This window comes from Ailuropoda melanoleuca, chromosome 12 (genome assembly GCF_002007445.2).
Source record: "Ailuropoda melanoleuca isolate Jingjing chromosome 12, ASM200744v2, whole genome shotgun sequence".
Taxonomy (NCBI): Eukaryota; Metazoa; Chordata; class Mammalia; order Carnivora; family Ursidae; genus Ailuropoda; species Ailuropoda melanoleuca.
The window spans coordinates 64,123,364-64,150,760 of record NC_048229.1 but is presented as its reverse complement, the minus strand read 5'-3'; the positions used below and the strand labels follow the sequence as shown (position 1 = coordinate 64,150,760).

Here is a 27,397-nt window from a genome sequence, read left to right as displayed (position 1 = left end):
AGGAGGCCATGGCCCCGCCCCAGGGCACATGTCAGCCTGTGGCAGAGCCACTGGGGGAGGTGGGCTGTAGCCAGGGGGTCCTTACGTGCTCGGAGGGCTGGGGGGCAGGTGAGCCCTTTCATGGAGCTGAGCTGGTGGGCGCCCAGCTCGGGAACAAAGGCGGAGGGAGGGTCCAGGCTCAGACAGGCCCAGCCAGGTGCTCTTGGGCAAGTTCCCCAGATCTCTGAGCCATTATCTCCTCATTGTAAAGTGGGGGCAACCTAGTGCCCACTCATAGGGTGGGTAGTGAGCTGGAGGCCTGGAGGGTCTTTGTGGTGCTGGTGGTGAAGCTGGCAGTGATAAAGGGAAGAGGAGGACGCAGGGGGCCCCTGTCCATGGAGGGGCAAACGCCTGTTCACGGAGGCCTGCAGCCTCACTGGCTGGATGCCCCCTCCCTCCTGGCTGTCACGCAGCTGCCATGCCAGGCACTCTGCCGACCAGCCCAAGGCTTCGCCTCCATAGTCACTAATTAAAGTGAATCATAATTATTTCTGCTAATTTGGATGCAATTGCAGGAGTTTTTAGACCATGGTAATTTGGTTATTACCCATTATCTTCTACTGAGCCTGACACCCTCCGAGTGTTGACTTTCTGTTCCCTACGCAGAAGCCACTCTTGGTGTTTCCAGAGTTTGGGGAAGCAATGTTTGGCCATTTGATAAAGGACCCAGAGCTCACTCCAGAGTGCTCAGTAGTTCTCATGCGGGTCTGCAGGCCCACAGTTCGGGGTCCGTGACTCTCTTCTCACAGCCTCAGATGCTGAAACTGAATGAACTCCTCTTACCTCCCCATTTTGGCATATGGTTCATCAATGTTCTATTCCTTGGATATATTTTTGTCTCAGCAGCTGGAGTGACTTTCTGGGGGAAGGAGGGGATGTGTAGTCAAGCTCAGGAGGAGAGCGTACCCTCTACCTCCCACCCGCTCTACTACAGATGGTTCAGAAGCTGGGGACCCCCTTGGCCCTGCCCCCAGCCCACACCCTCATCTCACTCCTTGGTCTGGCACCCCGACCACCATGCCCACCAAGGTCACAACGGTCTCTTGGGACAGTCTCTCTGCTGTGGACATTCTTCTCACCTCTCTGGCCATTCCTTCCAGGCTCCCAGTCCTGCCCAGACTTTAACTGCTGATGCTCCCTCTGCTCCTTAGCCTTAAACTGGTGTGCAGATATATTTAATTTGGTCCACACCACCATTAAAAAGTTTCCTGTGTTGGCCAACACGTAAAAATCAAGATATTCCACATAAAACCCAGTTTGCAACTCCTCTCCCACCTCGCAGATTTGACAGCACCTGGTGGGCCTCCTGCCTGCTGCCCAGCTCTCATCCCGAGCGGAGGGTTGGCAGCCCCCACAGCAGGGCAACCCGATCCCACTTGGGTAGGCCTCTTGCTTTCCAAGCGGTCACCAGGGTCAGGCCCACTCATCTGCCTGGGCAAGTCACTGCACAGACTCCATTTCCACACTTGCTTGAGGGCTCTCACATTTGTCCCAGCCCACATCTCTCCCCGGAGCCCCCAACTTTGTGTCTGGCTGCCTCCTGGACACAGTCCCCTTTCACTTATCATCTGCCCATCTCCATCAGCCAGGTTCCACCATGCCTGCCTTGACTCGTCCCTGTGCCCTGAGCCCCTCTCCTGCATCCAGGCTCCTAATTTCACTTTTCAAATACATTTGGGTCCACCCCACCAGCCCCAGCTCCACAGTTATGGCCCAGCCTGCCATTCCTCCACATCTGCCTGTGTTTTGGGCTGTCCTTTCCCTTCCAACCCCATCCCCCTCCCATCCCAGGTCTGACTCCTGCTGCCCACTTCTTGCTGCCTCACGGAGAAGCCCAGCCTTTAGCTGGGCCCCTCCACCTGTCCTGGGCTCTGCTTTGGCCCCCCACTCCCCAAGGGCCTCCGTGCCCAGCTCCCCTTGTCCTGGTCCTGCCCTGGCTTGGCCACACGGCCTCTGTGGAGCACTCACAGCACAGCCAGCACAAGTCAGCGTTCCCTCCGTGGCTTCCTCAGCCCTGGTCCCCAGCTGTCTTCCTGCCTATCTCTCCAGTCAGACAGAAAGGAGAATGGGCCATTTGAGCTCCGTACACAGCAGACCCAGCTCATCTGTTGGTGAAAGCATGCCTGTTTCTCCTGCCTGGAGGAGTGAAATAAATGAGGATTTGGAAGACAGGCCGGGGGCCGGGGGCTGGGAAGACAGCAGCCTCCACCAGGCCCTGGCTGCAGGTGGAGGCCAGGGCTCCCTTCATCTGCATCCCTCCTCCCCCCACCATCTATTCTGTGGTGCATCTGTGCCTGAGGAAAATGTGCTTTCCTGCTACTGTCGCACCCTGAGAAGGAAGGGATTGGACTCGCTGCTGCTCACGTCAGGGAGAGCCTGATTCTGGTCCCCACCAGTCTTTGCCCACCAAGACTAAAAGGCACAACCTCTCAGTGTGATTGTTTTTGCATGAGAAACATAACCCTCTGCAACTCCCAAGGACTCAAGCCAGGGCAGAATCAATCAGTCCAAGCATGTAGGGAAGTGGATCCTGGCAACTCAGGGGCTGATGGAGAGCAGAGAAGTCGCGAGAGGGGCTGAGATACTGGCTGGAAGGTGCTGAGGGACAGGTAGCTGGGGCCTTGCCCCTGTGTCTTCCCTCCCTCCCGCTCCTTTATCCTGGAGTGGGAGGGGAGGGCTGAGTGGTGCCTCCCCTGTCCCTGCCCCGGTCTCAGCACAGGCAGGTGACACCAAGTGCCGAGTGAGTGAGGGGCTGACACACTAAGACCGTGGAATGGATGAAAAGCCTGCAAAGTCACCAGCAGTTAAGAAAGCAGCAGAGAAGTAGGGTGAGGAGCTGGGCTTGGGGCAGCACACATCTTATGTGAACCTGCCTCAGCCAGCAGAGCCTTGTGACCCCAAGCCAATTCTAGTATAATTTTAGTATAACCCTCCGACCTGCTCTAAGGCCCTAGCAAGGCGGTGTCCGTGAAGCACCAAGCACTAGCGCTCACAGTGTAATAATATTCAGGGGAACAGACGCATTGCCCAAGGAATAGAGGGGGCAAGAGCGCCATCGTGTGGCCTTTGGGGGGGCACCGTGGTTTTAAAACCGTGTTGTGTTTTTGCAACAGAACACATCAATGGTATGTGATTTCCTGAGACATTCCAGGGGTGGCGGTACTGAAAGGCCGAGGTTTGGGTCTGGATTGTGGGCAAGAAGTGAATGGTGAACATGGGACTTTATAAACAGCCCCCAGTCCGGGCTGTACTGCCCATTATCAAGTAACCACACGTTCATCCCGCCGGGCACTGGGAAAGGAGAGATGTGCATCCATCCAGGCTGGAAAAGGAGATGAGGAGCTACAGGAAGCTAAAAATGCTTAATGATGTGAAAACGAATATGGAGGAGAATAATGCCTACCTGTCTTTGGCAGCAAAAAGAAAGATGGAAGCCTCCCAAGGCTCTCAGAGCGGAGGGCCCATGATGCAGCAGTGGTGACAAGTCTGGGCCACTCTTAGCTGGAGAATGGGCAGGGTCACGTTCCACAGATATACATCCCTCAGCCACGAACTGGCCTCTACAGTCACCTTCCCTGGACAGTTCCCAGGGTCCATGATCTCATCATCAAAGAAAACCCATTCTGGAATGGAATAAAGAAGTTAGGGGAAGACTGCTGAGGTTCAGGTGGGAGGAAAGCCCAGAGAGAAAGAGACCTCTGGGGAAAGGCACCCACAGATGATCCAAGGGAGCATTCCTGGCAAGGGAAGGGGAATCTCCCATTGTGGCCTCCAACAGCTGTGCTGTGGCCAGAGGGCCTGGGAGAGCAGCCAGCTGGGCAGCACCACTTACCTCCATGACCACAGCCCCGACAAGGGCTCAGGCTTGCAACAGGGTCACCACTGAGGGCTGTTTCGGGTTGTCTGTGATGTTGTTAACACCAGCCTGTGGAGACAGCCCACCAGGATCATCTGCACTTGGGCAGGGAGCCTCAGAGGAGCCCCCAGCCCTACTCCACCATCACCACCACCCCCCACCTTGAGGGCTCTATCTCCAGTGAAGGAGGTGAGCAGGAGCCAAAAATTGAGGTCTGGGGAGAGTGCAGCATGAAGGCCTGCAGAGGCTGCTGTGGAGGAAGGAGGACTGGGCTCTGGATAGAGGCCATGGGGCACCTGGGGTCAGCCCATGACACAGGTGCCATGGAGACAGGCTTCAGCTGTCATCCCAGATGGGGAAACCAACAGGAACCACTGCCAAAAAGCAGAAATGGCTTCTCATGAAGCCACGGGGGCAGGGTCCTCTCTGTGTTGGAAGGTGTCAGGCTCTGCAGCTGGGCTGCCCCCAGCGAAGTCTGACTTGGACTTCGGATGGGCTCCAGGGTGGGATCAGGTCTAGGCTGTGACTGAGGGAAGGGGAAAGAGCCATCAGACAGGAGTGGACAAGGAACTGAGGGGCTGGCACGTGAGGGTCATCCACATGGATGCTCTGGTCATCAGGAGATGGCAGGGTTACAGAGAGGAAATCAGTGGGGATTTTTGCATTTTTCCTCTTAGAAAGTCTTGCATGAATTACTAGTGGCACTTACCATGCCAGAGTTTGGTATTTCTTTATCCATCTGCCTCCCACACTGGACCAGAAGCTCCTAGAAGCATGACATGTGCTGTTTCTTACCGGGGCCCAAGTGGAGCCAGGAGCTGACAGAGATGGGCTTGTACTCAGAGCAATGATGATTTCATCATCAACACCTCACCTCCTCCCCAACAGGTGCAGGTGGGAAGCACACCTCAGGACCAAAGAATTGTCGGGTACATCTCCTGCACACACCTGCATGCCCTGCCAGGTAGGGTCTGGCGGCTCATGCTTTCCAGGGGGTGGGCAATCCGCCCCCTGCGGGCTGGGGTTGGTGCCGGGGCCTGGCTGGGTTCTGACTGCAGCTCCACCATCTGATCTCTCTGGTTCTGCCCCACAGAGGACAGTGCCATCCGGTGTGAGCAGCTGGACCTGCTTCAGGACTGGCTGGCTGATTTCCGAAAATCTACCTCCTCGTCCAGCACAGCCAACCCTGAGGAGCTGGTGGCGTTTGACGTCATCTGCGGAGATTTTAACTTTGACAACTGCTCCTCAGGTGAGGTGGTGGGCCTCCCCCATCGGGTCGGCTGCTGGGGAGGGCATGGGCTCCAGGCACAGCGGGAAGGGCTCGGGTTAATGCAGCTTGAAGAACTTCCTGCTCCTCGTTGAGCATGTGGGTGAGATATTAGCAAGACTGTGATTTCTCTGCCCCCTAGAAATCCTAAAATGAGAAGAGCCCACGCTCTGCCTAGAAAGCTCAGAGGCCTCCTTACTGGAGACAAAGAGATGCCCTAAAAATGAACCTCTGACAAAGAAGCCTCAGGGCCTCTGAAACTCAGACTATGGGCGAGTCAGCTAACACTCCCACCAAGTCCTCAGTCTTCTCTTGCTTTGCACCAGGCACGATTCTAATGGCTGTTTCTGGGCCGGCTATTTCATTTCAATCTCAGAACCTTGAAAGTGAGCACAGTGACAGGGGTGGAAGAGGAAGCAGAGACAGAGAGATCAAGACAGGCCCAGTAATTAGTCCAAGGTCACACAGACAGGAAGTGGTTGGACTGGGATTTGAACCCTGGCAATTATGCCTCTAATGTTAGGCTTAAAGACTAAAAACTGATCATGGGCAAACTTTTAAATAATTGACTTAAATAATTAATCTGGTTATCTCGCTGATCCCAGGAACCTCCTGGGAGTTTGGGCAGCTCTGAGCTTCCCTCTGCCCAAGGAGCTGATGGGAGGAAACCCCACTCCCACCCCCCGTCCGCCCACTGGCTCCTGGGCTCCTTCCACACCAGTCCCAGCCCCAGGAGAAACTAAAGATGCATGAGTGACATGGGGTCTGTGAGCTCAGGCTTTTGCCCTCAGTGAAGGCAGGAGACCTCAAGGTCCTACCTGGAGCACAGGGTGGTGCCCTCACCTGGTGGCAGCTGTTTCTATCGTTTCATGACCAGGAAATCAACCCCTGACAATGGTGGCAATTCCAAGGTGGGTGGGGAGAACAGTGTCTGCCATGAAACGCACAGCCCCCGACCATAACCCGCGGTTCCCTCAGAGTCTCATGCCTGGTACCAGCTCCAGATGCTGGGTGCTCCTGGGATCTTCTTGAGTCAGTGTGGGAACGCGGCACACAAAGGAAGAGGCTGCCGGAGAGAGTTCTACCAGGTTGGGCCCCACGTGGTGCCTGTCCTTCCTCCCAGGGGGTGTCTGGCTCCATGAGTTGGCAGGACAAACTGGAATCCAGGGCAGGTCACCTCTCCTTCTGAGCCTTGTATGGTCACTCTCAACCTGAGCACCCAGGTCTGTGAAGGCAGTAGCGCCTGTCAGTGCAGCATCAGCCAGCCCCCTACAGGGTTTGCCACCAGATCTGGGCACCACCCAGAGGGAGCCAAGAGGGACAGCAACCACTGTCCTCAGGATAGCTCAACCCAGGGTTGGGGGGGAGGCGGCTTCACTCTCAAGGGCATAGAAAACCGGTGACAAATGAACCAGTTTCATCTGGGACCACGGAGCCCACCCAGAGGCCATTACCTGAGGGACTTGGTGGTATCTGGTCAGAGTAACTGATGAGAAGCAGAGGCAGGCAACCCTTGAGAACAGACACCCTGTGCCCCCCAGCATCCCCTCTCTCCCTCCTTGCACAGATGACAAGCTGGAGCAGCAGCACTCCCTGTTTACACACTACAAGGACCCCTGCCGCCTGGGGCCCGGAGAGGAGAAGTCCTGGGTCATCGGTGAGCTGGGGCTGGAGGCAGGGTGGAGGGTGGGGGGCATTAAGGGGGACCGGGGCAAAGGAGGGGCACTGCCGAGGCCTGAACCCACCATGCTGAGACCTGACTCTACACCAAGACTGGGCTCCCCACAGGCTTCCCAGGGAGAATTCAGGCCCTGCCCCCAAGACCCCACTCCAAGGGGTAGGGGCACTCAACTGCCCAGGCCTGAAGCCCTCACTCGGGCCTCCTGCCTCAGAGAGGCAGCCCTCCCAGAGGCTGGCCGGGCCCTGCCCACAGTGACCACTCTTGCCTCCTTGTTCCCAGGTACCTTGCTGGACACAGACAACCTCTACGATGAGGAAGTGTGCACCCCTGACAATCTGCAAAAGTGAGCAGCCATCGGCCGTGCTGCCACGGTCGTGCAGGGGAGGGTGGTTCCCAGGGCTGGGATAAGCCTGAGCCCCGACTCCGGTGTGGGGAACTGGGTTGTGCCAGGCAGAGCAGAGAACACAGTTCCATGGGAAGGAAGCCTGTGAGGGCCTCAGGGACTGAAGCTGGGGTGGGTGGAGACTGGGCCACCCTCATGCCCCAGGGGGCTGGTCTGACCAAGGAGAAGCCCCCCACCAGGACGAGGGGCTCACAGTGGCATTTCCTACATCAGCACCAGCGTCCAGGCTCTCTTTGGAAGAGCTCGGCCTGCCCTGAGCCTCATCCTGTCGAGGCTCTCCTGGGAACGGGAAATGGCCCAGAATCTCCCTGGGCGAGGCCATGGGCTGCTGGGACCCCTGTGGAAGGGCCGTGGGGATGGCATGTGTTGCAGGGATCTTGGCAGCTGGTAGCCACCAGTGAGGCAAATTAAAATATGAGCAGAGCTAACACAAACCAGTGTTTTCAAAGTAGAGACAGTTCCATCCCAGCCGAACTTCATACTTGAACCTGATGAGACTTCCATAAAGGGCACATTTGAGAGGCCAGCAGCAGAATCAATTTATAACTTGCAGCCTGAGACTGCACAGAGTCATGGCAGTGGCTCCTCACAGCTAATTTGAGCCAATTAATTAGATTATAGACTAAATTTGAAACATCATCCTATGCCGAGCAAATTATCTTTTTATGAGATGATGATTAAAAAATGACTATCAGTAACTCTTAGATCATTGATGCTGGAATTAATTATCAAAGGCAAAGGACAGTAATGGATTATATTTCTGAGACGTGATGATGTTCTGCATGTCATTAGTGTATTTATCTCAGGGCTGATAAAGACCTTGTAGAAACCCATGTTTGCTGGCTGTGCGTGTCCAGGCGCCCCTTCCCTGTGTCCAAGCACTAGCTGGCCTGACGGGCCTGTGCCATGTCTGTCCGCGGTGCCTGCCCTCTGCAGGTCTCCGATGAATGCTCTCCACAGCGGGTGCTCAGGCTGCAGAGGAAACCTGGCAGGAAGGGAAGAACAGACAGGAAGTCAACAGACCTGGATTCAGGGTGTTAACACCCCCCCCCCCGCCGAGCACCTTGCACACCCTGTGATCCTTGACCCGCACTTAAGCACCCACATCAATTTCCTTCCTCCAAGAAATGGGATGGCAGACACATCCCATGTTGTTGTTGTTTCATGTTTTATTTAAGTAATCTCTACACCCGATGTGGGGCCCGAACTCACGAACTCAAGATCAAGAGTCACATGCTCTTCCTACAGGCGCCCCCCAACACTGTTCCTTTCTCAGCATGCCTGGTCCCCAAAGTGTCCTGGGGCCCACAGCGATCATCCTTGTGTTAGACCAGAGCTTGGGTTTGGTGGCACAGCCGCTCAGAGATAGACCCAGGAGTCCAGTCCCGGGATAGGGTCTGGGAGCTCTCCTGGCTCCCCCAGCCCCGTTGCCTTGAAACAACAGTCTGGGGACTTCTAGGAGCGAAGAGTCTCTGAGGTTCCCTGCAAAGACCGTTTCCCGAAACAGGCCCCCCCCCGACTGGCTCCGAGCAAAGCCCTGTTCTGCACCTCTGTCCCCAACTCGGCCCCAGTTCTGGGCGATGCTGTGTCCAAACTTCAGCCACAGCCAAGACCAAGGTGGACGTGGGACATTCCTGGACAGACTCTGGAGTGGCAAGGGCTCAGCCAGGAATTCACAGGCCTACACTGAGTTTCCCTCCACCCCAGGCCCTTTCTGGCTCCACAGGAAAGGCAGATTTTAAACACAGGGTTTGGTCTTACCTGCTTCTCTCTCTCTTGGGGATGAGAACTGGCTCCACACTCAGGATCTGGGGCCTGGGGAAGGGGACAAGGGGCTCACCATGCTTCCTGTGCCTTCCTGTGTGTCGAGCAGAGTCTTGGAGAGCGAGGAAGGCCGCAGGGAGTACCTGGCCTTCCCCACCAGCAAGAGCCCTGGGGCAGGCCAGAAGGGACGCAAGGACCTACTGAAGGGCAACGGCAGGCGCATCGACTACATGCTGTATGCAGAGGAGGGGCTGTGTCCAGACTGGAAGGCTGTGAGTCTGGGGCGGGCCGGGTGGCCAGGCCAGGCCTCTAGATAGGCGACCCTTGCCCTGCACCCCTCAGCACGGTGCTGTCCTCTGAAAACAAGATCGGTCTGTCCCAGAGACCCTGAGGCCCCTGTGATGCTCCCACTCCTCTGTCTCCAGGAAGATCCCGGCCAGCTCCAGCCCCCGCCCCCTGCAGCCTCACCCCTGCCCTCCAGGCCTCTCCTTTGCAGGATACCCTCTGGATCTAATAGGGATGCTTCTCCCCAACAGGAGGTGGAAGAATTCAGTTTTATCACCCAGCTGTCTGGCCTGACCGACCACCTTCCTGTGGCCATGCGGCTGATGGTGTCCACAGGGGAGGAGGAGGCATAGACCAGCCACGTCATTCCGAGCAGTGGGGCCTCTGCCAGCCCTTTGAGCCGCAGCAACTCTCTAGCCATGTCCCCTCCAGCGAGCACCCCTGGTGCTGGAGGAGGAGGGCAGGGACCTGGGGGGAGCCTCGGTCAGTCCCAGGTGAGCTGCAACCAGCGCCGCCCTGCACCTCTGGGCACTCACCGTGGACAGAGGAGTCAGGCTGGCCTTGGGAGCCGCAGCTGCCCAACAGTGCCATTCTTTCGAAACATGATTTTCTACAAATCTACAGCACAACCTAGTTTGTAACCCGGGGGTTAGTATGAGAACCGGGTTTCTGTACTCTTTGTATCTCTTCTCAAGCTTCGTCCAGGATTCATTATTTTGTCTGCTGCCATGTCGTCTCGCATGCCTGCACCCTCGCATGCACGCTGCCCGCATGTCACGTGCCACGCCGTAGCCACACAGACCCCTCACTCGGGCCTCACCCAAGGCCAAACTCCAAACACGATCAGAACCAGCCAAAGAAGCATTCCTGGGCACAGGGCCGCCAGCTCCTGCCTCCAGCCCGGACGGCTAGCGAGCAAGGACCGTGAGGGCTGTGTCCACTTACCAGCAAGCCCAGGCTCTTCCCAGGGTCTTGCATTCAAGGGCGATTACATTTTAAAAAGAAAAACAGAAAAAGTTAAGAAAACCACTCTTCACTTTAGAGGGTCTGAAAACCATGAGGGAGAACACTGCTCGGGCTCCCTCTCCCAGGCAACCAGTGCCCCAGAGGCTCCCCCAAGAGACTTCAAAGTGGGCAAAGGGAATCTGAGGAGAGACATCACTTTTTCACAGGAAGAAGGGGCGGGGGGGGGGGCTTCAGGTTTTCCAAATGATAGATTTATAGCTTCTCTTCTGTCAAAACCAATGCATCCTCTTCTTTCTGCCTGATCCCATTTCTCTTCTGGACACCTCTCTGGTTTGGGACCAAGCTTTCCCTGGCTGAGCTCAGGAACTGTCTGCCTGTCTCTGGGTGAGGCTGCAGCTCTGTCCTCCCAGGCCCATCCTTGAAAAGCGACCCAGGGGCCCTGGATGAAGGGGCAGGAAGCCAAGGTGCAAACTGGCCTATCCCCTCACCCTCATCAGTTGTGCAGGCTGGGGGTGAAGGCCAGGGGCCACTGCTTGCCTGGGGCAGCGAGTGGTACCAGTTGGCATCCAGGCCCGTAGATGCCCACTCTGCCACCGTGTGACCAAGGCCAGCCTTGGGTACCTGGGCAGAACATGGCAGAGTTGGCAGGTGAGATCCACAGCTCCCCACTCCACGGCAGCACTGCCTCTGCCCACCTGCCTTTTTAAACACACCTGGGGGTGTTCCCCACAGTCATGCATGGGAGGGCAGTGCCTGTTTCCCAGTGTAAGGACCCTCCAACTCGGAGGACTGTTCTTGACAAACCCCCCTGGTCTCCCCTCCGTAAAGAGCCCTGACCTTGTGCCCACCTGGCTCAGAGCCAGCTCTGCCCAGCAAGGCTGGGGAGTGCACCAGGACCCTTCGAATACTAGAAGCCTTCTGGTGCCGGTGTGCTGACGGTGTGCCTTGTCACCCACTTGAGCTACAAGAGGGACCAAGATGGGGGCCAAGCAGCCAGCCAGAGGCAGGCCCTGTGCTGGAGGAGGACACTCCTGAGAACCAAAAACACAGGGGCACTGGTTTGTCCCAGGGCAGTGTCTGGGCTGAGAGCTTTGCTGCCAGAACATTCCCTAACCAAGCCCCCAGCGAGGAGGGGCTGCTCACCACTGACTGCACACTCCCACCTGGGCTCTCTGCTGTGCCTCTCCTCCAAGGGCCTGGCCTTCAGGGCCCTGACTAGGCTTCATGGGGTCAGGGGGCTCCCCACTCCCAGGAGCAGCCAGGAATCTCTGCTCACACAGGCAGGGCCCAACTGAACACGCTCAACACCTGGATGGCTGGGACTGAGCCAAGACCCCCAGACTTCAAGTCAGCTATGTCCAGAACAGGAGAGACAGAGGCCAGGGTTCCTGAAGCAGAGAAACTCCAGCCCAGCCTCCATCCCTCCAAGGAACCACCTCCCTCCCAGGGCAGCTCTATGGGAGCCACGGCACAGGGGCACATGCTTCTCTCCCTACTCACAGGGCGGCCTTAGGCAAGTCATACCTCCCTGTGCCTCGGTCATTTCCTGTCCTAACAAGGTCGCCTCTGCCCAGCCTGGCCCTGGCACCTGGAGCCGGGACAGCCTGCGTCCCACCTCCCCTCGCATTTCCCTCTGGCGCAGCCTCAGCACTGAGGCCACCACTGCCCAACCACACGTTTCATCAAGGCTGTGGACTGCTAGGACCATGCACAAGCCAGACTTTTCCATTTGATTTTTTAAAAAAGAAAATACTATCAGGATCTCAGATTCTGTGGCATCTAGGCCTAGGAGGGGTGGACACAGGGGTCATCCAAATCCCCACCCAAGGCCCCATGCCTGCCCCAGGCCCAGCCTCCTCCAGAGAAGCCAGGAGGCAGGGGTCAGCTTCGGAAGGAAATGGTCATTTCCATTTGTCCAAACCACCTTGAGTTTTAAGTATGAATATTAACCTTGATGCTTTTTAACTATTGTATTAACTTGCTGAGATTTAGAAATACTGTTTTAAAAAAGAAAAAAAACCAATTTTTTAATTTCTGTATTTTTTTCTGTATTGTATCCTCATGGGACATTAGGGGTTTTATATGGTAAGCACACCTAAGGTTTTGGTAAAAATATTATCAAATATATATCCAGACGATTCTTCCCTAGAAGAAAAACAATCTTTACACTTGATAAAATATTTTGAAAAGAGAGGTGTTTTTTCCCTTTATTGGTGCTGAACGGAAGGATGGATAATAAGAAAATAAAACTGTGAGGCTCAAGGCTGGCGTTCTCTTATTTGAGGGACAAGCGGGGGCCAGGCTGTGGGGGGCCCACCTTTCCTGCCTCCCCTCCGCAGCATGGGAACAGGCTAAGTCTGCCCTAAACTGCCAGAAAACCAGGCCACCTGGGCTCCTACTATCTTCTTGTTCCCTCTGGGAACGAAAGGCACCCTGAGTGGGGAGAAGCAAGGCTGGGTCCTCCTCAGGACTCTCTGGTCTTCCCCAGCAAAGCAAGGACCAGGCTGGGGTGGGGTGGCAAAATCGTGCCCATCTGCCCCAGGCCTCCAAGGTGGCGGCAGGTCCTTCTGCTAGAATGGGGTCACACAGGAAAAGGCTTTACCTCCTGGCTCCTCCTCCTGATGGCTGGTTTCCTGGGTCGACATCTCAGGAAATGCTTTGAGACCACCTATTCCCTATCCTCTGAGCATCAGCCTGATGTCCAGGTGTCAAGCCTCAGCCACCTGCGGATGCGGCACACCAAGGCCAGACACTTATGGATATATCTGGGTAACGTCACCCAACACATGAGGACGGCCCTGCCAAGGTCCTTCAGGCCCAGGACCTAGCCACAAGTCAGCATTTCTGCCTCTAGAAGCCCCTCCCAGCTGGAGCCAGACAGGAGGGACCCAGAGTTCCCAAGTAGAGGCCAGGCTAGCTCCTGCAGGGACAGCACATCCACCCCAGCTCTGCAGAGCTGAGAGCACACAACCCGCCCGGCCCGGCCAGCTCCCAGCACAGAGACACTGCCACGTGAGAGTTTTCTGAGCACTTCAGAACCACAGCAGGGGGTCCCTGGCCCCTCCAAGGCTCCAAATTCAGTCAGCAGCTTGTGCTGCCCCTCATACCCGAAGCGAGGAACGGGAGGTGCAAAAACGCAACAGGGAAGAGGGCTCCTCTGAGCCCAGAGGTCTAACTGGGCCCTGAAAAGAGAAGGGCCTTCACGCCATTTAGAGCCCAGAGCCCTCGGGCCACTTTATTTCTCAACAAGTGAGGGTCAACACCCGTCCTCCACAGTGTCTGAGAGCGTGAAATCCATGGTGACATCTCCGGTGTGGGGGTGGAACTCCACGGTGTAGCTGACGGCCCGAGGGCTGCCCCGTGGCGTCCTGCAGTCCGGGGTGGTGAAGAAGTACACGGCCTGCTTGCAGTGCGGGTTCCAGCAGCAGTCTCCCTATAGGAGCAACAAGAAGGCAGTGAGGGCTCCTGGCACCAGACCCCCTCCTGGTCAGCTCCAGCCCGGGCGACTCGCAGCAAAAAGCTGCTGTTCAGGGCCAGGTGACCCGGGGCCGCCTGTGCCAGGGACACCCAGAGCAGTGCCAGTTCTCGGGGCTGGTCTGCTCTGGGACTCACACACAAAACACTACCTTGTCCTCTGCAGGCTTCAGGAGGCCGGTGCTGACAGTGCTGTCCGGGGTCAGGTGGTATTCCATCCACAGGACGGCCCCGTGGCTCCTCCCAGGCCTGGGGGTGGGGGGATGTTGGGCCAAAGAGAAACAGCCACGCAAGAGATAGGCAGGCAGAGCCATAGCTTCCCTCTGCCTTCCAGAAATCTCTGATCTTTCCTTCCTGCCCAGTCCGGAGACTGCTAATACCACCTGGCTAAAGGCCACTTGGTAAAACGCTGAGCAAAAAGAACAACCCAGAGCCCCACTTGCTCCCTGCAGCCTGGCCAATCACTTAGAGGAACCATGGGGCCAGGGTGTGTCCTCACGGAAGCAATGAAGGGAGCTGGAGCTGGATGGCCCAACTGTGCCTCACAATGAGCAGCCCTTACCAATTCTTAACCTTTCATTCCCAGCAGAGTTCAGGGAAAATGGCCCAATGAGTAACTATAGCAACCAAAAAATCACGTTTCTCTACACCTCTGATCATCATGACGCTGAGCTCAAAGGGAGCGGCAGATGTGGGGGGCTGTGCAAAGCCCACGCTGGTTCTCCCTCTCGACCTGCACACACCCAGGGGCTGTGGGGACCTGCTACAGACTCAGGGCCACTTTGAACCAGGAAGGGCAAGGCCCAGACAAGGAGATGATCCCACCCACATGAAAGCAGCCAAAGTAAGGGCTGATCCACCTGGGCAATAACTAGAGAGAAAGCAGGCCCCTACCCTCTCTTCCCCCACTTGTTGCACCCTGGAAGCTGTTCTCACCTCCTTAGCTCAATGGAGCCCTCAGCACGGAGCGGGTGCAGGGGGACCGGGTGCCGAAAATCAAAGGTCAGGATCTGCTGGGGCTCAGACAAGCGTCGGCATGGGTACTCCCACAGCGGGTGGGGCTCGGCCTCCTTGCTCTCCCTGAAGTCCAGGGCACGCTGAGAAGGTTAAGGGGTGGGTGTGTGTGGGTGTGTGTGTGTGGGTGTGTGTGTGTGCGCAGAAATAGACACAGAGCTGACAGTCTAGGGAAAAGGGGCTCATGTCCACTCTCCATGGTCTAGGTCCGTGGCCCTTCACCTCCTTGGCCCAGGTCCCTCAGAGTAACTGCTGCAGTAGGTTCCTGGGGCAGCGGGTCCTCACAGAAAGACCACAGGCACCTGGATTAGACCAGCTGCCTTCTCCATTCCCTGCTGCTGTGCAAAAGTGTCTCCTCAGTGAGTCACTTCACCTAAGCCTCATTATCTCTCTATTAAAATGAGATGACAGTGCCCCGTCACATGAGCTACTCTGAGGACCAAATATCTGCACTGGTTAAGAAAACTTAAAAAAACCAAACATCTGGCACTTGGACACTTGCCCATTCAGTGACCCTTCCTGAGCACTATAGCAGCCAGGTCACCAGACATGAGGGTACCAGTCTAGAGGGAGACAAGAGTCACAGTGCCTGGGGACACTAGCCTCCAGCTGAGAACGGGGCTGGGCAGGGAAGCTTCCCCACAGGTGTTCTCCAGGCTGCTGACTGAAGGTGACCCAAGAGTTGGTGGCAAAGAGAATGTATAAAGCCAAGCAGTGAGGGGGCGCAAGGTGCAGCCCAAGGGGCAGGGGTGATGGGTGGGGTAAGAAACTGGGCCAGACTCAGGATCTACAGGTTCACTTGCACTGTGTAAAGTGGGAGGGGCAGGATGCTGTGGCCACACGGAGTGGGTGAGTGGGACACTGCAGGGAGGAACCGTGGCCCCAACTACCTTAATCATGTCATCCATGATGTGCACATCAAAGCCTTCGCAGTCACCACAGGGACTCCGGATCCGCCACAGGTCCTGTGAGGAAGGCACAGCCCTTGTCGACACCCAGCTGGGGATGGACATCAAAGGTTCTGTAGGACAGCACACTGGCATCCACACCCACCCAGAGACACGGAAGCATGGTGACAAGTGCTCAAGAAGGATCAGTGAAGCCGGGCTGGGGGTGCCCCAGCCCCAAACTGAGGCACACCTTGCTGCTCCCACACACTTGGAAGAGACTCCAAACTTGAAGGGGCTCAGAAATATCAAGGATTCAGGGTGGTCATTCAAATCTGCCCAAGTCTCACATGAGCCCAAGTCCACTCCTACAGGGGGCAATCAGCCAGAGCCGCTGGGATGGGGTTTCTTTGGGAAGAAATCTATTAACTAGTTCCTGAGGCTCTGCATCTATGAACAGAAAACGAGGACAATGGAAGGGACCAGAAGTGCACGCAGGCCAACCAATTCTGTGTCCCATTTCCAGGATATATGCCTGGGAATGAGAGTCGTTCCCACAATCCCTCCCAGGCCATGAAAGCCAGGACTCCTGTGGAATCTCATCAGGTAAATCAACAACACGGAAGAAATGCCCAGAAAATAAGTGACAGAGCCACTGAGCTGCCAATGGATGCTGCTGCTCTTATCAAAGAAATATCAAAGGAGGTTCACTCTACTTCTCAGGTTGAAAGCATTTCAAAATCCTTTCAGAAGAAACGTCTTTCCCAAAACCACTTTGTGATTGGTTCTGCTTTGATGAGAACATTAAAATGAAGCTTTTCAATTTTTTCTTGCATAAAGAAGCTGACTTTCCATCTCAAAATGCTTTTAACAACTGGAGCATCAGCTCTTAGTAAGAGCAGAGCAAGCCACACAGCATGTCTTCTGAAACTCTTCATTTATATTTTTTAATTATTCTGATAAGGGATAACTGTAAAATGACAACACACAGCCACTTCCATTTCGTATGCCAGATTATCGCACTTGTACAAAGGCAAGCCTTTTCCATTCAACCCTGCAGTGAGCTGATACAGAAACGCACAGACTCCTATCGTCAGGACTCACACTGTTCCATCTGCACCCAAGGTCTCTGCAAGAACACAAGGCCCCCCGCCTCCCACCCCTTCTGCAACAATGTCAGGGTGGCCTACCCTGAACTCCACGACCACAGCGTGCAGCGAGGCAACCTGAGGCAGCACCACAGCGCCAGGCCCCAGATGCTGGTCCACGGCGGTCCGCACGTACCAGAAGTACAGGTTGTGCCACGGCAGCAGGCTGGTGGCGAAGAACGGCTCGCCCAGGAGGAGAGAGACCTGGCAATCAGGGCAAGAGGCAGGACCAAGGCGTCAGAATGATCCAGCTAAAGAGCGAAGGCAGGTTACAAAGTTTTGTGGGAAGCATGGAAATAAAACGGCATTCACTCACTCGTTCACTCAGTCAGTCACCAACAAGCATGCCAGGTCTGCACTTGCCCTGAAGGACACAAAGATGAGAAGCAGACATGAGCCCTGCCCTCAGGAGCGCAGAGGGGAAGAGGGAACAGACAGGGCTGGGGCCATCCTTGTACAGCGCAGTAAGCTCTGACAAATAGAGGTGAGGAAGGGATATGTGGAGGGACCCCAGAGGGAACAGCATCTACCTGTAGGTAGATCCCCACTCATAGCTTATCATGACAAACTGTTATCAGTGCTCCTCTAGCAGGTTTCCTCACTAGGTTTTCAGCACCACGGAAGTGGGGACACTGGCAGCACAGTATCCCCAGCACCCTGCAAAGTACCTGGCCCTGAGCAGATGGTCAGTAAATGTTTGCTGAGTAAATGAACAAACGCATGACTAGGAGTCAGAAAAGCAGAGGACAGAGGATTCTAACGGAGGGATGCAAGGGCAAAGGCACCGGAGTGAGAGCAAGGCCCTTCAGGAGCTTGTTACATGAGCAAACAGGATAGAACTGGTAAAGGGTGAAGCCACAGAAATGGAGAGGAGCAAGGCAGTCTAGGCAGCTGATGACAGGTCAAGGGGACTGGACTCTTTCCTGGAGGTAAGAGGGGATCTCTAAGTGCTTTCATCAGGGGTTCAAAATGAGAAGGAATGTGTTTTAGAAAGAGCCCTCTGACAATCATGAAGCATGTGGAGATACCACCCACAGGGAGCATGAGCACAGGAGAGGACTTGGCTGAGTACTGCAATGGTCCAAGCAAGGAGCAGGTACTGCACAGAAGGAAGGACGGGGAGATGTGGCAGATGCTGAGGAAAAAGGGCACCCAGGGGTGGGCCCCAGCAGATGGGCATCAAGGCAGGGGCCGGTCTGAGGTGCCATCTGGGTATCCAGCTGAGGTAAGGATGATGCACAAGGAAACACTGAAGAAAGAAAGAGCTGGCCCTGCAACACTGGAACAAGGCAAGAATGCCTAGTCTCATCCCTTCTAGTCACCACTCTAGTGACCTGGAGGCTCGCCAGTGTGCCACTATCAGTGGTTTACAGAACCGGAGTATTTTTTTAACCCTCATCTATGAGAGGGCAAAAAAAAGTACAACTTGTACTGAATGTTCAGACAGCGGCATTCATAGCAGCCAAAAAGTAGAAACAACCCAAGTGTCCGTGGTCTATCCACGGCATGGAATATTCTTCAGCAGTAAAAAGAAATGTAGTACTGATTTACGCTACAACGTGGATGAACCTTGAAAGTAGCCAGTCACAAATAGACCATACATATATAATTCCATTTTTGTGAAATGTCCAGAATCTAAAAATCCCTGGACAAAAAGTAGACTGGGTGTTGCCTGGAGGCTGGGAGGATGGGGGCAAATGGGAAGTGACTGCTAATGCGCACAGGGTTTCATTTCACGTGATGAAAATGTTCTCAAATTGTAGTGATGATTGTATGACCTTATGAATATACTAAACCACTGTATTTCACATTTTAAGTGGGTGAATTGTACGATATGTGAATTATATCTCAAAAACACTCCTAAAAAAAAAAAAGGCACGAGGGGAAAAATGCACAAAAGAATAGCTATGTCACCAGACTAGACAAAGAACAGCTAAGGAGCACATGGAAAGGTGTTCAACATCATTAGTCATATACAAATCAAAACTATGAGACATCACTACACACCCACTAAAATGACCATAATAAAAATGACAGTACAAAGTATTGATAAAGATACAGAAAAACTGGAACTTTCATACATGTTACTAGTGGGGATGTAAAATGGCACAGCTGCTTTGGACAACAGTGTGGCAGTACCCAGCAATTCCAAGCCTACGCATCTAAGAGAATTAAAAACATACATCCTCACAAACACATGTATCAATGCTCACAGCAGCAGTGGGGCGCCTGGCTGGCTCGGTCAGAAGGGCATGGGGCTCTTGATCTCGGCGTCATGATTTGGAGCCCCACGCTGGGCACAGAGATTACTTGAATAAATAAAAATTTTAAAAGCATTTAAACTAAAAGATCTAGCTGCATCATTTCCCTCCTAAAACTAAAAAAAAAAAGAAAAAGAAATGTTCACAGCAGCATTATTTTAAAGGCCAAAAATGGTTTCTGAAACAATCCAAAATATCCACAACAGGGGACTGAAGAAACAAAACGCAGCACGGCATACTATTCAGCATTAAAAAGGAACAAAGTCCCAGCATATTCGACAACACGGATGAACCTCGAAGGCATGACCAGTGAGTGAAAGAAGCCCAACACTAAAGACCACATATTGTGTTATTCCACTTATATGAAATGCCCAGAAAAGACAAATTTAAAGACAGAAACCAGACCGGTGCTTGCCTGAGGCTAGGGGCTAGGTGATGGAAATGCTCAAAAACAAGAATGTGCGATAGTTGTACAACTTTTCAAATTTACTAAAAATCATGGAATTGCACATTTGAAATGGGTTAATTTTATGGTATGTCAATTCTCAGTAAAGCTGTTAAAAAAAAAAAAAGTTGGCAAAGAAAGACGATCGATTCCAGCTTGAAGGGCCTGTGCCATATGTAAGGGAAGCTACCCAGTTGGCACTTGGACATAAGAGATTTGCTGACCCAGCTTTGGCGGCCAAAGATTCCCTTATGGGGAAAGGACTTGATCACCAGAGAGGAGACACAGAGGGAGGGGAGAGAACAGACAAGGAGAAAGCATCAAGAAACATTGCTACGGGAAGGACTGAGTGAAGGAACAGAAACCCATGAGAAGCTGAGAAAGAGCAGCTAGAAAGATAAAAACCTGGAAAAAGCAGTCTCTCTCTCCTTCTTTAAAGATTTTGAGAGCGAGAGAGAGCGAGAGCATGAGCAGCAGGAGAGGCAGAAGGAGAGACAGAACCTTAAGGATTCTCCAAGAGGGCGGGACTCGACCCCATGACCCTGAGGATCACGACCTTTGCCGAAACCAGCCACCCAGATGCCCCTAAAAAAAGCAGTCTCTTAAGGACCTAAAACAAAATGTGTTAAGAAGGCCTCTGTGTGGGGCGCCTGGGTGGCACAGCGGTTAAGCGTCTGCCTTCGGCTCAGGGCGTGATCCCGCGTTATGGGATCGAGCCCCACATCACTCCTCTGCTATGAGCCTGCTTCTTCCTCTCCCACTCCCCCTGCTTGTGCTCCCTCTCTCGCTGGCTGTCTCTATCTCTGTCNAAAAAAAAACTTTAAAAAAAAAAAAAAAAAAAAGAAGGCCTCTGTGTCATAAGGGTCCAGGAGGCTGGTGAGAGGAAATGTGTGGGAAGACTGTGTTTAGTTTCTCAGGTCACTAAAGGGTGGGAGTAATTTCAGAGGCCCACGGGGCAGGCTGGGGGTGGTCAGAAGACCAACTATAGGGGACAGAAGATTAGAAGATCAACTGCAGCAGTGGCAGGAAGTAAGCAGAAAAGCGAACCAAAGCACAGGAGCAAACAGAGCTGGAGTGCTGTGAAGGGGAATGCAGAGAGGACACATCCCCAACAGAGCCACTTGGACCTCCCTCAGAAGGAGCCGAGATGAGCTAGAGTTCAGAGCCGCGCAAGAACCTGCACGCCAGGCCTCTCTGCCCCGCCTCGCTTCGCCCAAAGGGCAGCTGCGTCAGGTGTGGGAGCCACCATGCAGCCCGAGGAGAGAAGCAGGCGCTCAGGCCGGCACAATGCTGCCCATGCAGACACACAGAGCCCTCACCACTCACCTTTTTACCCTCCAAGTCTGCAGATGTTAACGATTCAGGCCGTTTCTCTATTATATTAATTTTATCTTCCAAGTGATTAGCCTTGAAAATCTAAACAAGAGAAAAAAATGAAAGTATTGTTTCTGTACAGGAAAGAAGACATCTTAAAGTTGCCTTGTCCGTTTGCAGTTTTCTGGCCAAATAATTCTGGAGGACGACTTTTATCTGCTTTGTGAAAATCTCTCCTCCAGGGGCATCCTGTGCACCAAGGATGAGATCACTAGCAAAATGCTATAACAGCAAAAGAAATTTCTCTTGCAGGTATATGAGCAGGACTCAGCAATAGGCTTGTAGTTCTGGGAGTTGCCTTCAGAGAGGAAGAAATCAAAACCAATCACTGGCCAGCGGGAGAAATACTGTCACAGAACCAACCAGTCACGCCAGCTTATGAGCAGTGACTCCCTAGGCACTGGGTCGCAGAAACAAATCATAAATTCAGTTGTATCACTGCAAAAATTTTAGTTTTGTTAGTTTTATGTGAAGTGAGGAGAAAAGCCATAAAAAACAAAGCAGAGTCTGAATGTTTGCTGCTATCCAGTGACAGCCCAAGAAGATTTCTGAGCCAGCTCTCAAGATGGAGGGGCTCTCACTAGCTCCCTTAGTGCCAACACAGCATCAAAGCAATCAGTCCCAGACGCAGAAAGGCAGGCCCCCAGCCGGTCCCCTCGTTATTTCGGTAACAACAATTACCACTTACTTTTTTCATCAGTCTGTGCGAAGCTGCTGAGCTCTCTACTGTAAATACCTAAAGAGAATACCATGCCCTTAGTTGTAGGAGATTCACTTGACAGAAAAAGAAATTAAAGATTAAACACCAACAAGATCATTCCAAGGCAGAAGGTACCACCTAACCAAGTCTACCCATGCTCATTACCCACAGGGACAGCAGCACCTCTTTTCTTTTTTCTCCCCCACAAAGACTTTATTTATTGGGGTGGGGCGGGGGAGAAGCAGACTCCATGCTGAGCACGGAGCCCCACACAGGGCTCTATCTCCTAACCCTGGGATCATGACCGGAGCCAAAGACAGACATTTACCTGACTGAGCCACCCAGGCGCCCCTGCACCCCCTCTTTCTACACTGACTCTAGCAAGGTGCAGCCTCAGATACCAGAGCTGCAGCTCTATGGGAATAGCTACGGCCTGACTCCTGCCTGCACACGGAGGCGAACCCCAAAGCCCCCACATCTATGGCAGCTGTGCTTGCAAAGAGCTTGAGTCACATAATTGTGTTCCCAGACCATGTAACATTCGAACTCAAGAGCCGCCTTCAGGAAGCTGGCAGAACGGCACGTGTCCAGTACCTGCTCTGCCCCAAGGTGATGGGCCAGCAAGGAGAGCAGACTGCCGTCACTGACGCACAGGCACACACTGTCGGGCTTCAGCACCTGCGGGAGAAGAGCCACCTCAACACAGGCTTTCTTACAGCAGATTAAGAAATTCTTGCTGGCACACTAATGGAAATACCTCCCTTCTCCTGACCCCACCAACTCACTCTGTGATCCTTCAATCTGATTCTACACCCTCAACACCCAGCTGGATCTTCTTGTGTCCCCACAGTCACGCTGGCCTTCCAGGCAGCACGCAGTCCCCGCCCCCTCCAACATAGCCGCCTCACCCACCTCCCCCCACCAGACCTCACTGCCAGGAAAGACTCCTCAAGCTCTCCTAGAAGGCCCAGCTGAAGACCTGCCCCACTTGCTGGAACCCACCTCCCAGTCTACGACAAGACTGTTCCCTCTGGGGTAACAGCGCAGACAGCGGGCCTGTCCAGAGACTCCCCAAAGGCAGGGATTACTTTACAGGTCCCAGATCCCTGTGAGAGAAACTGAAGATAGTTGGGATCTTCCCTTCTGCAAAAATGCATGCATTTGCATATGTGCACACATATTTCTGCATACAACTCCAAGAGGTCCAAGAGACACCCCTGTGTGTGGTCCTGGCCTGAGATACCCCTGAGCAAAGGTTTTTAGGCAGGAGAATTATATAACCAGATTCACATTTTAGAAAATTTTAGAAAGGAGGCAGATGAAAGGAAGGATGGGGTGGCTGAATCCACTGGGATCACCCGCAGGGACTGCTAGTGACCACAAAGGCAACATGTTTAGAAGAACTAAGGCAGGGGCCAGGGTAAGGCTCCCAGGCAGAGACAGAGGCTCTCACAGGAGAGCAGAGAACAGCCCTCAGAAAGTCCAGTAACGTGCTCCCTGACTCACCACCTGAGGGCCCACCCAGAAGCCACTCGAAGACCACGGAGCACAGAAATCAAAACCAACGAACAATAAGCAAGCAATGAGCTGGGGCCCATGGGACAAACTTGCCTACAACCACCGAAGGGGCTAGACACTGACCGTCCTCAGGGCCTGGACGTATTGATCAGTTCTGCCCTGATCGTTGATCTCTCCAAACCGAGGCCGGTTCCAGAGCAGGTGAGCTTGGCAGTCACACACGGGGCGTGCTGGGGAGACTCTCCCATTCTTTTCAGGGCTAGGCCAGGAAATGAACAGAGACACACACATGATGAGCATGACCTGCTAGGCACACACACATCCACTAGAGGGCATGAGTCTAGGAAAAGGCTTGTAAATAGGCATTACAGGTTAGAGGGCCGCCCAATTCAAGACTTCTCATCTAGGTCTCTTCCAAATGGGGGCCCCACAACTGGGGCAGTCTCTTCTGAGTGTACAACAATGGGCGCTAGCACATCCAGTCACAAAACTTTTATTCTAACTTTATTCTGTTCTGTCGCAAACCTGCCCACTTGTGCCTCCACAAGGTTTATAAGGGGAACTTACATAAATGCAGTGTCACTGGCCCAGGGCATGGCCCACCCCCACTCCCCAAGACTCGGGGCATACCTGGTCCTCTGGAGGCTGTACCATACACAATAGTCGTCATGGTGGGCTACCAGGCAGAGGCTTAAGCCTTGGACAACAGGCTCTTCTTGTGGCAGGAAGTACACACACTGCATCCAGTGGTCCCGCCACTGAAACAGGGAACAGAGAATCAGCTGTCTCCAAGCTGCAAAAGGAGCAATGTTTCTAATCCAGGAGTCAAAATCCAAGCCCAAAACCCACCTGCAGGGAGACCATGCTGTGGACTACTCTCTACATCTAAGAGATGCCTACCTACTCTTGCCAAAGAAATAAAGAAAATTCTCAAGTCAGAGAGGCTAATGGCTGGAAACCTTGCTGGAATGCTCCTGGCTTTCGGAGGGTACAATGCAGCCCAGGGTAGCAGTCTTCAAGAGGGGTTCAGGACAGGAGACTCCGACCTCTGTACCATGTGCATGCATGTGTACATGTGCCTGCCTCCAACCTCACCTCGTGTGTGTGTGTGTGTGTGTGTGTGTGTGTGTGTGTGTGTGTGTGTACGGGCAATGAAGAAGGGAAGGAGAGAGGGAAGATGGTGATGAGAGAGAAAGCAAACATAGCAAATGTTAACAACTGGGAAATTTGGGAAAATTTAAGTAAAGGGCATATCAGAGTTTATTTCCATTTTTTCTGTGGATTTAGAATTTATCAAAATAAAAAGTTGGGAAAATAGTATAGAAAGGTCTTGTTCTGTTTATTCTTCTGAATTAAATAGTTTTTAGGGGTGCCTGGGTGGCTCAGTTGGTTAAGCCTCCAACTCTTGATCTCAACTCAGGTCTCGAATACTCTAAATTGTGAAACATGGTTTACGATGATCCAGAGTCAACTTTTATTAAGCTGTGTTCATCCTTTTTGACACTACAAGCCCCGCATACAGGATTCTTTGCTAAGAAAAAACAAAGAGAAAAAGCTATACTCACATAACCACCCTTACCTCACATTTAGACTAGCAACAACTGGCACCGACCCAAATGTCCAGCAGCTCAGAAATGGATCTACAAGTCCTTCTAGATTGACAGTATCAGCAGACACTAAAGATGGTGACTGAACACTAGTACAGCATGAAAACACAGAAATCAGCACCGACAATACTCACGCATGTGGCAAGAGATCAAAAGGGGAGTTCTTTGCAGTGACAGGACCCCAAGTGACACTGGACTCGTTTTTGTTTTACACAAGGTTTATTACTCTCGTAATCTTTAAGCCTCTTTTTAAAAAAGAACTGTCCTAAAAAGTGGATGCCTGGCTCAATTCTTATGAGACAAGTGTGTGCTCATTCTCTGTCATCAGCAGGAACTAAGAAAAACTTGGTCCCTGGGAGACTCCCAGGCACCACTGAGTGCAGATGCAAACCAAGCTGACACCAGCCCCACTTCTCAGGAATGCATTCTGCCCTACCAGATTTGAATTTAACCTAAAGGCAGGAGAACGACATTCCCAGGTATCTAAAATAGCTAAGTGTTAGAAAATGACAATGTAACTAGACACACTATAGAATAAGTAAACAGTAATGTGAAGGAACAGAAGGCAAGCTGAGGACAAAGCAGAAACTGACACCCCCGCAACCCCTCTCCCCCCCCATAGGATGTAGGCGACATTCCTCAGGCACTACTGGCTGCCCTTAAGGGAAAAAAAAGATAGTTAACTTATAGAGACCACAATCCTGCAAGACTTGAGTCTCCCTCAGTTTACAAATGTCTTAGCAGTTTACAAGAACAAAGCTATCAGTAACGTAGCTTCCAGGAGGTAATATAAATAAAACATCTTTATAACCTGCAGGCCATAGACAGATACTTCCAGGAATCCAGGAAGTTCCCAACTATCCTCATGTTAATGCCTACCTAAGAGGAAAAAAAACAACTTAACGCAACAATGGCAAAGCCTCCGGTATCCTGTGAATCTTCTTTAACATACAAAAATCCTTTTGAAAACCTCCCTTTTTCCTTACCTCCCCCAACCCCATAGTATAAATCAGGCACCCCTCACAACCCAGGGCAGCAGCTCTTTCTGCCCGTGGGTCCTGTTCCCGTGCTTTAATAAACCACCATTTTGCACCAAAGACGTCTCAAGAATTCTTTCTTGGTCGTCGGCTCCGGATTCCACCCCCCTGAACCTCACGGATATCCCACAATCTCATCAGTAACAAGAAGGAAAAAAATGATTCTCTAAAACCTTTTGTTCATTCCTGACTATGCAAACTGACCCAAGAACAGAGAGCCTCCCCCAACTCCTCCTGGGCTCCCGGACCATCGCGCCCTCACACACCAGCCTCCCCGGTCCGAACGCTAAAGGCCTGCTGACTGAACCCACTGGCCAAGGTGAGACAGACTGAATGTATTTCAGACAAGAGCAGTTTAGTGAAATCATGAGGGAGATCCATTAGCAGCTCTTCAAATTTCTAACAGTCCATATGTCACGGCTGGTAAAGGACGGACACAAACTCCAGTCAGGAGACAAGCACCCACCACTGCCGCCTAGAGCCAAGGCCCTGCTCCTATCACTGGGTCGGTCCTCAGTCTCAGTTTGGGCATTATGTGATTACCCAGCGTGTCTCATATGAGGATTGAGGAGAAAAATACACCTAGCAGTGATGAGGGAGCAGAAGGCTAGCTGAAGACAAAGCACAAGCGGACACCCTGCAATCTCCCCCAACCCCCACTTCTGGGTGGGACCTATGACATTCTTCCAGTAATCTCCCAACTATCTTAATGTTAATACCTCGCTGGAGCGGAAGTCAACCTTAACTTGACAATGGCAAGGCCTCCGGTATCTTAGCCTTGGGTCCTCTTTATCATATCAAAGTCTCTAAAACCCTCCCTTTTCCGTATCTTCCCCCAACCCGCAAGTATATAATCACCACTCCTCAAGACCCCTGGGCAGCAGCTCTTTCTGCCCTCGGGTCCTGTCGCCGTGCTTTAATAAGCACCCTTGTGCACCAAAGACGTCTCAAGAATTCTTGGTCGTCAGCTCCAGACCTCACCCCACTGAACCTCACCGTATTCCAAAACGACATCAGTAGCACTGTGAAGATATGCAAATGAAGGTATTAGCATTATATATTCTTACGCTAATTTTGTATCCATCACTCTCCTGGAGAGGAAGAAAGCAGCCCAGGGTCCCCGTCAATTCTGCAGGCAAATTCTGACCACCCCCCTCGCCCCCAAATACTCGCTCAGCATGAAGACCAGGTGTGCAAAGAGTTCACACATACTGCTTGGAGGCACGCCCACCCAAGCCCAGGCAACTGGAGGGTAGAGGGGAGGGAGATGGGGACCTCACAGGCCCAGGGGTCAGGGGTTACCAACTGCAATCCTGCAGCAGTCATGACCCTTTGGCCTGAGTAACTCAGGAAACAGAGGAGCAGCTAAGGCCATCCCCGATATCACCCTGTGTACACCTAGAACCAGCAGGCCAGCAATCAAGATAAATCCAGTGCCCATGTAGTGGTAACAGGACAAGAGAATAGAGAGAGAATGGTGCCCAGGGACTCCCAGGTACAGAAGGGATGGTTTTTTCAGAAATGTTGGTGAAGTTGGTGGGGTCTGGAGCCAATGGCCAAGAAAGAATTCTTGGGACGTCTTTGGTGAAAAATGCTGCTTATTAAAGCACGGCAATAGGACCCGTGGGCAGAAAGAGCTGCTGCACTAGGGTTGTGAGGGGTGGCTGATTA

General features: G+C 53.0%; 2 protein-coding genes and 1 long non-coding RNA gene across 8 annotated transcripts in view; 1 reads left to right on the top strand and 2 right to left on the bottom strand.

The window, feature by feature from the left end:
- SMPD3 (sphingomyelin phosphodiesterase 3) overlaps window positions 1-9,886 on the top strand; it is a 77,440-nt gene extending 67,554 nt beyond the window's left edge. The window contains exons 4-9 of the mRNA XM_002923209.4: window positions 4,784-4,859; window positions 4,989-5,144; window positions 6,730-6,819; window positions 7,123-7,186; window positions 9,120-9,282; window positions 9,547-9,886. Coding sequence (XP_002923255.1) covers window positions 4,784-4,859; window positions 4,989-5,144; window positions 6,730-6,819; window positions 7,123-7,186; window positions 9,120-9,282; window positions 9,547-9,648 — 651 coding nt within the window. The 3' untranslated portion in view covers window positions 9,649-9,886. The remainder of the gene's footprint in view (window positions 1-4,783; window positions 4,860-4,988; window positions 5,145-6,729; window positions 6,820-7,122; window positions 7,187-9,119; window positions 9,283-9,546) is intronic.
- Window positions 5-4,763, bottom strand: LOC117795296. Of its 2 annotated transcripts, XR_004619254.1 has the most exons (4): window positions 4,605-4,763; window positions 3,872-3,964; window positions 3,443-3,662; window positions 5-898 (listed from the first exon to the last, which is right to left on the bottom strand). It is a non-coding gene; the product is annotated as an uncharacterized LOC117795296 (long non-coding RNA). The 2 variants fall into 2 exon arrangements; XR_004619253.1 differs by having other exon boundaries at window positions 3,872-4,763.
- A 3,580-nt stretch (window positions 9,887-13,466) lies between the features above and the next one.
- The window catches only part of PRMT7 (protein arginine methyltransferase 7), a 45,825-nt gene continuing 31,894 nt past the window's right edge, over window positions 13,467-27,397 (bottom strand). For 4 of the 5 annotated variants that reach the window (XM_002923210.4, XM_034639564.1, XM_019803775.2 and 1 more), the window contains 10 exons: window positions 23,713-23,840; window positions 23,206-23,341; window positions 22,159-22,242; window positions 21,553-21,600; window positions 20,817-20,906; window positions 16,827-16,988; window positions 15,640-15,714; window positions 14,672-14,832; window positions 13,888-13,984; window positions 13,467-13,694 (listed from right to left, as the gene is read on the bottom strand). In XM_002923210.4, coding sequence (XP_002923256.2) covers window positions 13,518-13,694; window positions 13,888-13,984; window positions 14,672-14,832; window positions 15,640-15,714; window positions 16,827-16,988; window positions 20,817-20,906; window positions 21,553-21,600; window positions 22,159-22,242; window positions 23,206-23,341; window positions 23,713-23,840 — 1,158 coding nt within the window. In that variant the 3' untranslated portion in view covers window positions 13,467-13,517. The remainder of the gene's footprint in view (window positions 13,695-13,887; window positions 13,985-14,671; window positions 14,833-15,639; window positions 15,715-16,826; window positions 16,989-20,816; window positions 20,907-21,552; window positions 21,601-22,158; window positions 22,243-23,205; window positions 23,342-23,712; window positions 23,841-27,397) is intronic. The other variant, XM_034639565.1, reaches the window with a different exon arrangement.